General features: G+C 40.4%; 1 protein-coding gene across 1 annotated transcript in view; it reads right to left on the reverse strand.

The window, feature by feature from the left end:
• SLC24A4 (solute carrier family 24 member 4) overlaps window positions 1–12,907 on the reverse strand; it is a 285,532-nt gene that overhangs the window by 41,063 nt on the left and 231,562 nt on the right. The window contains exon 12 of the mRNA XM_069086048.1: window positions 7,233–7,455. Coding sequence (XP_068942149.1) covers window positions 7,233–7,455 — 223 coding nt within the window. The remainder of the gene's footprint in view (window positions 1–7,232; window positions 7,456–12,907) is intronic.

The following is a 12,907-nucleotide window of genomic DNA, read 5'->3' on the forward strand; positions in this document are numbered from 1 at the left end:
TTGTCTTGGAGCAATTAAATTCAATGGCATACAAAAACCAAAACCAAAGTCTCTGTTCTTAAGGCGTTCACATCTACAAGGGGATATAAGATATACATTAATAAGAAAATATAAAATATACAGTGTTCCAAAAATCTGAGTGCAATTGAAAACTCTTAATAACAGAAAATTACACTCAGACTTCTGGGACACCCAATATGTGAAATAATTACAAGATGGAGAGCCCACTCCCAACTGGGGAGATAAGGAGTAGTTTTGGGTAAGAGGTGGCAGTTGAGAGACAGTTAGGTGGCACAAAGGATAGAGTGCTGGGCCTGGAGTCAGGAAGACCTGAGTTCAAATATGACACTTACTAGCTGTGTGAACCTAGGCAAGTCACTTAACCCTGTTTGCCTCAGTTTCCTCATTTGTAAAATGAGCTGAAGAAGAAAACAGCAAACTGCAGCTTTGCTAAGAAAACCTCAAATGGGGTCACAAATAGTCGGACATGACTTATCAACTAAACAAGAAACATGGCAGTTGAATTGTGCTTTGGAGGAAGCCAGGAATCCTTGATGGGAGGGATGAGGAATGAAGAGGGTATATATTCCATACATGAGGTTCTAGCTGTGAAGAGGAATGGAGATAGGAGATGGGATGCCATGTAAGGGGAGAAGGTCAGTTGGACTACAAGGAAGAATTGTGAAATGGAGAAATATGAAATCAGGATGGAAAGCCAGACAGTGGAGGGCTCAGTCCATCCCATTTTTTGGTTATAAGGGTACTAATCTGTATATTAACCCAAAATAGGCCTCCAAGCACCTCCCCCTTTTCCTAGTTCTGTCCTTTAAAGTCAAGCTAATGAAGTTGAAGCATACTAAAGGGGAAGGGAATAGGCATTTATTTATTAAATACCTACTACATGCTAAGGACAGTGCTAAGTGCTTGACAAATATTACCTCATTTGATCTTCACAATAAGCCTGGGAGATAGGTGCTATTATTATCTCCATTTTGCAGCTGAGGAAACTGAGGCAGAAAAAAGTTAAGACACTTGCTCAAGATTATACAGCTCTTAAGTGTCTGGCAACCCTTCACATGCTTGAAGATAGCTCTCTTGTTCTTCCCTAAGTCTTTTCTTCTCCAGGCTAAGTATTCCCAGTTCCTTCAAGTGCTCCCTCTCTGTCACAGTCTCCTCTATCCTCACCACTGGGTGCGGGTTACTCTCTTCTAGACATACTCCACTTTGCCAGTACCCTTTGTGACTCATATCTCCAGAACTGAAAATAATACTTGTCATATGATCTAAGACGAAGCACGTGGGCCTATTGTCTCTCTCTCTGTAAAGCTTCAGATCTTTGTGGGATCGTCAGTCAATACCCTTGGTAGGACACTATTTAAGGGGGATTATAAGGGGCTTTTAAAATCAGATTTAGGGAAAAGAGAAATATTGGTGTCATCTTTCAGCTGCCCACCTTTGTGTATGTTAGTGAAGGAATTGTTTTCGGGAACTCTATTATTAGCTGTGTATATAAGAGGGGACTTTGAGATAAGAATGTACTAAGTGGACAATCAATTGTTTTTGCTGAACAATAATAAGAACTACAACAATGAAAGCCAGTGATTGCCTAGCATTTTAAGAATTGCCAATTGCTTTATAGCTTTACAAACATTACCTTGTTTAATCCTTATAACAACCCTGAGAGGTAAGTGCCATTTTATAGAGAAGACAGAGAATTTTCCAGACAACTAATAAATGTCTGAGGCAAGATTTGAACTCAGGAATGCTTGACTTTAGGTCTAGTACTCTATTTCACCTTGACAGTTTAATTTTATTAATAATTATTTATGTACATGTGTATATATAATTATTGAAGGTCAAGTTCCCACTTAATCTCTCTATCAGGCATTCTTCCTCTGGGCTATGGCTATTGGAGAGAAATGATTATTTCTCTCTTGTATATTAATAATCGAATATTGAATTACATTGAATTGAAGGACACTGTTGATGGATGAGATTGCCCAAATCCCAGGGGTACATGCCTTCTGATCCTAGGCAGGAGACCTCACCCAACTAGAGAACCTTACAAAGAATTTAATCTAAGGTGAATTCCAACCCATTGTCTTTCATTCAGTCACTCTACTCTGAGAAAAGGCAGATCCTTTGTCTACATTGCTGAGGCTGGGGGTGGTTTGAGATCAAAGTTATACCCCAGCCCCTCATTAGAATGGGTCCGCCTATCATTATAATAATCATTCTTCTCATTAATTGTTAACCTCTCAGATTTGATTTTGGCCCTCAGAAATACCTACTCTTCCAAGGGCATATAAGCACTGAGTGGGTTCCATGAGGCGTCTTTGGCATTCCAGAGTGCTGCCAACCCCTTTGATTAATTATCTGCTAGCATGATTAATAAAATAATTAATTACCCAGAAACTGTTTCTCTGACCTTTTATATGTCACACCACCTTTTTGAACTATGTGCAGAAAGACTGTCTATCACATGCCAATGTGCTTTGTAGGTGACTAGTCAACAAATTAAAAGAATGCCATAGCTAGAAGGGACGTTAGAGTCATAATAATTAATAATAATACCAGCTCGCATTTAAGTAATGCTTAATAGGTGTTTCATAAAAGTTTATTGATTGACTGCAAAACATTTTCCATGGGTCAGCTAGGTGGTACAATGGAGAGAGCACAGGGCTTGGAATCAAGAAGACTCATCTTCCTGAGTTCAAATCTGGCCTCAGACACTTATTAGCTGTGTGACCTTGAGCAAGTCACTTAACCCTGGTTACCTCAGTTACTGAACTGTAAGATAACATGGAGAAGGAAATGTCAGGTCACTCTAGTATCTTTGCTAAGAAAAACCCAAATGGAGAGTTGGAAACAACTCAACAACAACAAAAAAGCATTTTCCATTCAGGATTTTATTTACCATTTTTATCTCATTTGAGTCTCACAACAACTCCAGGAAATAGGTAGCGTGAGTTTTATTCTCCCCATTTTACAGATGAGGAAAGTCAAGTGATTTGCTTAAAGTCACACAGCTAATAAGTAATAGAACCAACCAATCATCATGAGCTGCAGTTTTCTCACCTGTAAAATGACAGGGGTTGGTCTAGATGGTCTCTAAGATACTTCCCAAATTAAATCTATAATCCTATAAACTAAGGTAAATTTTCTTTTTTTTATAGGCATGATTAAATCTAAGTGTATGCATCACTCTACACCCTCATTACTATGCTAAGTCAAGGATATCAGCATTCATAGTTCTGTAAATATGGAATTAGTGATATTTTCCTCATATTTCTGAAGTTAAATTATTTTGTAGATCTACTGAACTTCACCTTATTGACTCCCTCAAGTATGGAATTAAGTTCATGAAAATGATGGCTTCTCTTTCCCATATACAAAGATAGAAGGCAGGCTGAGAGATGGATCTAATTATTACCTTCTCTCCCCCAGGGCTGCTTTCAATTATCTAGAAGTTCTTAATATTTGAAAACAATATAATTTAATTCTATGGATTGATGTTTGCTCTAAATCTTCAAAAAGAACACTGCATCACAGTATGTATATATGCTTGAACTCTCCATCCCTCTGCTGATGGCTGCCTCTCCATTACTGTATCCCAAGGTCCCACTGCCCTGCTGGGCACTTCTGCTTAGGCAGAGTAATATTTTGAAATTGGGAACAAAGAGCCCTCTTGTTCAGACTGCAAATGGTCACTCAGAGACCTAAGGAATTTGAGGATGGTTTCTTTTTCTTTCTTTTTTTAATGGTTTTATTTTTTTCGCCTTTTTTTTTTTTTTGGACATTTGGGGTTAAGTGGCTTGCCCAAGGTCACACGGCTATTTTTTGTGATAAGTATCTGAGGTCAGATCTGAACCCAGGTCCTCCTGACTCCAGGGCTGGTGCTCTATTCACTGTGCCACCTAGCCACCTAGCTCTTTTTTTTTTTTAAAGAGGAAGTTAAACGCTATTTGGTGCTAAACTTCTTTCAGGGCCTACTTAGTGGTAGTCGTGGAGCATATAAATTGAGATTCTCTAAAGCACAATTCCAAATTTGTTCTGGCTTGTTCCAACAGACATTCAGTAGATGGGCAGACTACCCAAAAGCCTATGGAAGTCCAATAGCCAACAGGCTGGAAATGCATCCAAAATTTAAGGTCCTGCCTTATTATGCTGCAAGTGCTTTGAAGGCAGGGATGGGGCTGTTTTTGTAGCTGTAATTGTATTCTGATTTTTGTGTATCTTTGTTCTGAGTCTGTGAAGAGTACAGGTGTTTTGTTCCAGCTAGTTGCTTATTTCAGCATTTCTATTTTTTGAACTATTTCTCACTCCTCTCTATTCCCATGGCCACAGGTCACTATAATGGCACTTCCCACAGTCACAGGTGGTGCCTCCACTGCTCCTCTCATTCTCTTCTTAACTCTCTACAGTCTTTCTTCCAACCTTGTCATTCAACCAATGAAGACCCAGATCTTCCATCAAATCTCATTTGGATTAGCACAATAGTCAGCCAACTGGTCTACCTACCTCCAGTTCCTCCCCCTTCCAATTCAGACAGATGTTGCTTCCAGAGCAGCAACATCTTTAGGAAGATTCCAGTCCCTGATCAGGACATATTCCAATCCCCTACTCCAAAATCTTAAAGTATCTCATTACCTACCTAATTAAATCTCTATAATTCCTTCACTTGCTATTCAAGGGCCTACATGTTTGGTCCAAATCCCACCTTCCGTCTTTATCTCCTATTACTCTTTTTTTTCCCATATGCTCTAGCCATTCCCAAAATATGCCACCTGCTTCCTCCCTTGTTTCCCTACCCCCACCCCCATCACTTTCCTCACGGATGTTCCTGCCACCTGGAATACCCATTACCCCAGGTCTGCCTCCAAGGTCTATTCATTACAATTCAACTCAAAGGAAACCCGCTCCATGAATTCTCCCCTTAAACCTTCAGCAAGAAATGATCACTCTGAGGGGCGGCCAGGTGGCACAGCTAGTGAGAGCACCGGCTCCAGTGTTGGGAAGACCTGGAGATCGAATCCCGGGCTCAGACACTTAGCACCCACCCAGAAACACCTGGCTGTGTAACCTTGAGCAAGTTACTTAACCCCGATGGCTTTAAAAAAAAAAAAAAGAAATGATCACTCTGTCTTCCAAATTCCCTAGTACTTTACCTATTACTGCATGTTAATTTTCAACCTCAGATTATAACTACTGGCATATATGTATTTTTCTTTTTGTTGTTCAGTTGTTTCAATCATGTCTGACTTTTTGTGATTCCATTTGGGGTTTTCTTGGCAAAGATACCAAAGTGGTTTGTCATTTCTTTCTTTCTTCAGCTCACTTTTTTTTTTTAACAGACAAGGAAACTGAGGCTGAAAAAAGGCTAAGTAACTTGCCCAGGGTCACACAGCTAGTAAGAGTCTGAGGGCAGATTTGAACTATGGGAGAGGAGTCTTCCTGATTCCAGGCCCAGCATTCTATGAACTGTGCCATATAGCTGCCTCTAAGAGATTATAATCTCTTAGGAAGGCAAGGACTATGTTTTATTCATTTTTGTAATCCCCTGTGGTGACTAGCACAGATCTTACACAAGTAGGACTTGCTTAATACTTACTGACCCACAGATAACAGAGTTCTTTCATTTATGTTTTTTTTTCTGTTCTATAATTAAGGTTGACATTTTCTTTCTTTTAGGCTTGCTATGTAGTTTGGACATTCAAAGAACTTTGTTTTTCACCCATTGTTCTTTTTTCCAAGGGGGTCTGAATGAAACACTTCAATTAAATTAGCAAGTGTTTATTAATTACCAGGTACCTGCTAGAAATCAGTGGCACAAAGATAAGAATGAAAGAATCTGAGCCCTGAAGGTGCCTACCTTCTGTGGGGGAATGTAATGCCTATATAGAGACATAAATATAAAACCTGTGTGAAGTAAATTCAAAGTGATTTCACAAGGGATGGGGAGCACTAACAACTGGGGACATCTGGAAGGGCCTCCTCTAGCTAGTGGCACCTGACCAGCCTTGAAGGATAATAGAAAGTCAGCAGGAACCTCAGGGTTCAGGCTTTGAATGTTCCATTTACACAGTGCCTTAGTTCAAGTGTCATTATATAGATGAGGAAACTGAGGTTCAGAGAAATAAAGTTCAAAGAAATAAAAAAGGGCATGAGAAATCACTAATAGTTGTAGACACCAGGAATGGCAGAACTGATTTTTTTTTTTCTGTAAGAGCTTGGGAATAGAAAGCCCTCTACACACTTTCTACCCAAATCATCACAGATACATTTTACTTAATGATGCTCCTGAACTTCAATTTTTCATTGCTTCTGGTTACCCCCTGCTGGGGGCAGCTAGGTGGCACAGCGGATAGAGTGCCAGGCTTGGAGTCAGGAAGATCTGAGTTCAAATCTGGCTTCAGACACTTACTAGCTGTGTGACCCTAGGCAAGTCACTCCATCATGTTTGGCTCAGTTTCCTCATCTGTAAAATGAACTGGAAAAGGAAATGTCAAACCAGTCTAGTATCTTTGCCGAGAAAATCAAAAGAATTGGTCATAACTTAAATGAATGAACAACAGCAAAACTCTCAAGCTCACTTCTAAAAATTGCCAGCAGGGCTGTTCTCAAATAAACCTTTGGCCATCCCATCTCTGTGAATAGACAGAAGCTACCTGCCTTTTTTATGCTGTCAAAGCTCCAACCCAGCCAAAGGGGCTGCCCTGCCGGTCTGCAAAGCTGTGGTACTTAAGAAAACCCATTCTGGCTAGCTTTGCCCTTTCATCCTGGACCTAGGGTTTGGCTAAGAATGACCTAATTCTATCTTCTGTTCCTTTGTACATATCAAAGCCTCGTGGGTTTCACTATCATTTATAATTCTGACCCTTCTCAAATGGAGAACAATTTATCTATCAACAAGATTGCACAGACAAATGACTTTGAAAGATTTAAGAACTTTGATCAATGGTAATGACCAACCATGACTCCACAGGACTGTGATAAAACACTCAACTCCTGACCATGAAGTAATGGATTGAAATACATACTTTTTGGGCATGGCCAACATAGGAATGTTCTGTTTGACTCTGCTATTTGTTACAAGGTTTTGCTTTTCTTCCCCTATAATTTAGGGTGGGAGGATATGGGAAAGGGAGAAAATATATTTTTTCATTCATTGAAAAAAATATAAAATTAAATTGAAACTTTTTTTTGATTCTTCCATCTTGCTTACAACTCACCAGGCATGGAAAAGGGGGAGAGGAAATCTGTTTCTGTCGATTCTGCTTCTGGCTGTGGCTGCTGGGGCTGCTGCTGCTGCTGGGGCTGCTGCTGCTGCGGCGGCTGCTGGGGCTGCTGCTGCTGCTGGTTCTCCACTGGCACATTCCCATTCTCAATGTTCTCATGTGTCCCGTTCTGCAAAGGCTTACTCACACCGTTGGCAGAGTTGATCAGTCTCTGTCGCTGCACAGGGAGGGAAATAAGGGGAACGGAGAATGAGCCTGGGCTGAGAGACAACAGCACAAGCACCTTACTTCCCTATTTTGTTTTTCTTCTTTGGGCATAGAACAGCATGCAGATGCCTGAAACTGTCCTTGGCTTGGAAGAGTCCATGCAAAATACTTAACAGTATTAACAGCTCCATGACAACTTTGTTGGGTTGGTTAATTCCCATCTTGAAAAATTCTATGCCATACTTTTGATCTGCTCTGGGATTGGCAATAAGAGATAATATATAAATTGGTTAGTTCACTCCTCCAAAAGATGAAGGGGTTAATTAGGACTTCAGGAGTTCTTAATTTTTTAGGAGTGTATGTGTGTCTAGGATGCCTTGGGCAGTCTGGTGGAGCCTTTGGACCTCTCATCAGAATAATGTTTTTAAATGTATTAAAAAAAATACAGAGGATTACAAAAGAAACTAACTTCACTGAAACACTATCTTGTTCCCTTTCTCTCCTTTCTCTTCTCTCTCTCTTTTTCCCTTCTCCTTTTCTGTTTCTTTCTTAACAAGTTTATGGATTCCAGATTAAGAATAAGAATCTCTGATCTCTAAGGTCACAGAAGTTTAGGATTAAAAGTTGGAAGAGACCTCAGAATTTAGTTCATTTAGCTCCCCCCATTTTATAGATGAGGTCTTGAGAAGATAAATGACTAGGCCAAAGTCTCTGTGGCAGTAAGTAATAGTGGTTGTATTGTCGATTCATCAAATTGGCCTACTCAATATGTTTGAGGCCTTTGCTGATTTCTCTTTAAGTAGTAAGGCTATCAGTAGAATCCCCAAGCCATTCCTAACTCGTCATGTGTGACCAGTCCATCTTCTTCAGAAGTCATGGTTTTAACTATCAGCTCTACACAGAGGGCTCCTCAAACTTTATGTCTATAATTTCAGTCCTAATCTCTCCCCTGAGCTTTAGGTACAAATTACCAGTTGCCTATTGGGTATTTCAATTCAGACATTCTGAAGACAAACCAAACTCAGTATGTCTAAAATTGTTATTTCCCCATCTTTCAAAATTCCCTGCTTCTGTTGTAGGTGTCACCATCCCAGCTTCCCAATCTCAGAATTATTCTGGACTCTGCCATCTCCCTCACCCCACATGTCCAATGTTGCCATTGCCCAATCCTGCCATTTCTATCTTCTGTAACATTTCTCACATCTGACTGATCCCTTCTCTCTGCTTGTACTATCTTAGTCCAGACCCCCATCACCCCTTGACCAAATTATTGCCACAGCTTCTTAATTGGTCTTCCTGCCTTAAGTCTCCCACTGTTCACTCCATCCTTTCCATTGCTGCCAAGATAGTGTTTTTTTCAAGCACAGATTTGACCATCTCTGTTGCCTTCAGGATAAAATACAAACTCCATTCGGCTTTTAAAGCCTGACATAAACAGACTCCAACCTTTCTTTTCAGGCCCAGTAGACATTACTTCCCCTCCCTCACTCTGCAATCCAGCCAAACTGTCCTCCTCTCTCTGCCTCACACATGATGCTGTCATCTACCATCTCTGTGCCTTTGTACTGGCTGTCGCCATGCCTGGAACACCTTCCCTCATCATTTTCCCCTTAAGGAATCCTTCACTTCCTTTAAGATTCTGCTTAAGCACCATCTTCAACACGAAGCCTTTCCTGTACCCCTAACTGCTGTTGCTCTCCCCCAAACTACCTTGTATTTAACTATGGTATTTTGCATATATTTGTATTTATTAACTATATCTGTGCCATAGATTTTGACATGTTATTATGTCCTCCATTAGAATGTAAGCTCACTGTGGGTAGAGATCATCTCATTCTTTGTTCTTATACCCTCATTTCCTAGTACAGAGTTTGGCACATACTAGATATACATCTATATAAATGCTTGTTTGATTGATTCTTTCTTGCTTATCCATTTCTTAGATAATAGTTAATATTTATATAGCACCTACTATGTGCCAGGCATTGTTCTAGGCCAGGTGTGAGGAACCTGAGGCCTGGTGGTCACATGTGGCCCTTTAGGTCCTCAGCTGTGGTCCCGTGACTAAATCCAAACTTCACAGAACAAACAAGAGGCCTCAGGTTCCCCATCTCTGTCCTAGGCTCTTTATAGATAGTATCTCTTTTGAGCTTCACAATAACCTTGGGAAGTAGATCTCATCCCCGTTTTACAGATGAGGAAACTGAGGGAGATAGAAGTTAAGTGACTTGCCCAGAGTCATGCAGCTAGTAAGTATGTGGGACAGGATTTGAACCCAGGTTTTCCTGACTCCAGGTCCACTGCTCTATCCACTGAACCACCCAGCTGCCCCAGTGGGATGATTCTCATCATTCTTTGTAATTCCTTGTTTATAATATGTTGTGGCCTACTAACACCCACTACTATTTGCCCTTCTATTTCCCTCTCTGAGATAACTAAAGACAAGGAATAGATAGCACAAGCATATTTTTTCTCATGTTACAAATGAAGATGCTGATGAACAGAGGGATAGTGACTTCCAATGGTCACAAACATCTAATGTCCAAGTTGAGATTTGAATACAGGTCTCATGATTTCAAGTCCATGGCTTTTCCTACCATGCCATGCCAGCTCTTAGCCTGAATGTGGCCCAACTGAACAGAGGAGCATGGCTTTGTGGAGTTGTTTGTGAACTGTATTACAACCCCTCCTGTAGTGTCAAAGGAAATTAAATCATGGTGATTTACATTTATAACATAACATTTAAATTCCTTCCACTGGAAATCCATACCAACCAACTACTAAAAGATATATAAAGACCTACTCTGTGCCAGGTAAGCACTGTGCTAGGTACTGGGGAATACAAATCCAAGAGTGAGACAGTCACAGTCTTCAATAAATTTATATTCTTCAAGGAGAATGTGTGAGTGTGTGTGTGTGTGTGTGTGTACACACATACACCCATATGTGTATACACATACACACATATAAATCTATATACATACATGTCTGCATATACATATATGTATAAACATTTTAATTGATAGTAATGTATACATATATATATAATGTTCATAGGTAAATACATGATATATATAAAATGAATATATAGTAATTTGGCAGGCAACATTAATAATTGGTGAAATCAGGAAAGGTCTCTTGAAAAAAATGGCACTTGAGCTAAGCTTAGAGGAGAGGTCGGGGTACCAGCAGGTAGAAATGAGGAGTGAGGGCAACCCAGGCACAAGTAATGTCCTGCTTGAAGGCATGGTAAGAGAGAAGAAATGGCATGACTAGGAAACAGGAAGCAGGCCAGCTTGGCTAACATGTAGAGTCTGTGATGAACAGTAATACATAATTAGCCAAGAAACATAGACTAGGAGGGTGAGAAAGCCAAACTTTAGCATGTAACTGGAGCATGCATTTTATCCCAAAGGCAAAGGGGAGCTAGGGAAGCTTCTTGAGCAGAGGAGTAACACGATCAGAATTGTGCTTTAGGATACCAATTTGACATCCCCATGCAAAATGGATTATAGAGGGGAGAGACTTGAGGCAGGGAAGCCAATCATGAGGCAAATGCAAACAATGTGGGCAAGAAGTGATGAGGGCCCTGAAGTAGAAGCCCATAGACAACAGTATTCTATCCTCTTTTCTTAATGAGAGATTACACTTTCAGGTAAAACAAAATCACATGTATTTGTTAGAATTTGAACTCACCTCAACTCACATCCTGTTCCTGATCCCAAGGTCAACTAGAGAAACAAATCGCCTTTTCTAGGGCAGAAAAACCTGTCATGTGTTCAGCTCTGGAGGATTCTTTCATCTGACTTCTTCTAAAGCTCTGAATCTCTACTTAAAGTTTCCTCTGATCTAGATCCTAAACTGAGGGCCAGAATTGCCGCCATGAGGGCCAGATGTTGGTGCCTTGGCCTGGAAACCAGTACATGAACCAAGTGAGCATTGGTTTTTGGCTGCCTCTACTCTTTAAGCCTCCAGTGCCACACTCAAGATAAGAAGCTTCCCTTTAAAATCTTTGATACAGGTACTATGGGCCTATGGGCTCCAAGGCACCTGGAATTTTTTTTTTAATTCAGAAGGAGCTCTTTTCTTTGTCTGTCTCTGTTTTTGTGTCAGCTAATTTCCTGAGTATAATCCTGTAAAGAGAAACTGTTTGGGTCCCCTTAACCAACACAACACATTAGATCTTGGTTTAGGAGGTGGAAGCTGTTGTGCGAAGGACATCTGGATTGTCTGTCTACCTGATTTTGTGTTGAAGGGGATGGGGAAGGTGCTTGGTGCCTCTGGGCTCCCATCAGCCACCTGGTGCCTGCTACAAAAGTCATCACATTCAAAATTGGAAGGCTCCTTTGCAGACCAGCACACTTGTTCCTGTTGTCTGTTATATGTCACCTCTTCTCCCTCTGTGCATACCTATGATTATGAGCTGCCTGTTTGATAACTCTGACCCCAACCTTGGCAGAACCTTACCATGGGCACAGTGTAACCTCAGTGGTCATTATGCCATGGGGTAAATCTTTGTTGAAAGATCTGCAGGTTGAAAAGTAAGTGGACACTCTAAGTAAGCTTTTTCCTTGTGCTTGGTATGGGGACAGGTCATCCAAAGCAAAATCTAGTTCCCTCCAAGGGATCTCCAGCCCATTATATGTATGGTTATTATTCTTCCAGATTTGCAATTTCTGGACTCATGTAATTGGCATTTTAAGTACAACCCCGTTATGTTATTCCCTGTGGAATGACCATCTGATGTTGACAAAACAGTATATTTATGGTAGTTCTCCAGCCTTTTGTGTTGAAAGTGGAACATGCCTAATGGGATGCCTATTTTGATTGGTATTCAAAAGCTTCTAAACATAAAAATGAGGCCATGGAAAAAAGTTAGAAAAATTCACAAGAAAAACTCAAGTCATAATTGAAAGGTGCAAGGGTGAAATTGACTTCTTCACAAATTAAGTGCAGACCTTCTTTTCTAACCTGGTAGAAGGAATTAAAGCAACTGATTAAGTCAGATGCCTTAGACTGAGCAATTCAGAAAATACCCTCTGAGAGAAATGATTATTAAAAACAAATATTGAGGAGATCCTGAGCTTTTCCCAAAAATTTATACCACCTAGACTATCTCATCTAAGTGGAGTTGTGGCCAAACCCAACTAGAAACCCTTGAAAAGAAGTGATCTGAATTTAATTTCTTTCTTTCTCTTTCCATTCCCTTTGTCCACATACCTGCTGGTGCTCTGCCCAAAGGAATGTAAATTTTGATCACTGAAACCTTTTTTCCTTAAGGACCACATCTCAAACCAAAATCACTCTAGCTCTCACTGATAGGTCCTGGGTCTTCCCCTCTCAGATTGCAATTTTTTTTTTTAAACTAGGTAATGGGGCCATTCTTTGCCTCATTTCTTACCTAGCCTTAAGCACTGAATGGGCATTGCCTCAGTAAAAATGAGCCATTAAAGACCTTTGCT

Source organism: Petaurus breviceps, unplaced genomic scaffold (assembly GCF_028583685.1).
Source record: "Petaurus breviceps papuanus isolate PSGF00001 unplaced genomic scaffold, PetGlider_PUasm1.0 177, whole genome shotgun sequence".
Taxonomy (NCBI): Eukaryota; Metazoa; Chordata; class Mammalia; order Diprotodontia; family Petauridae; genus Petaurus; species Petaurus breviceps.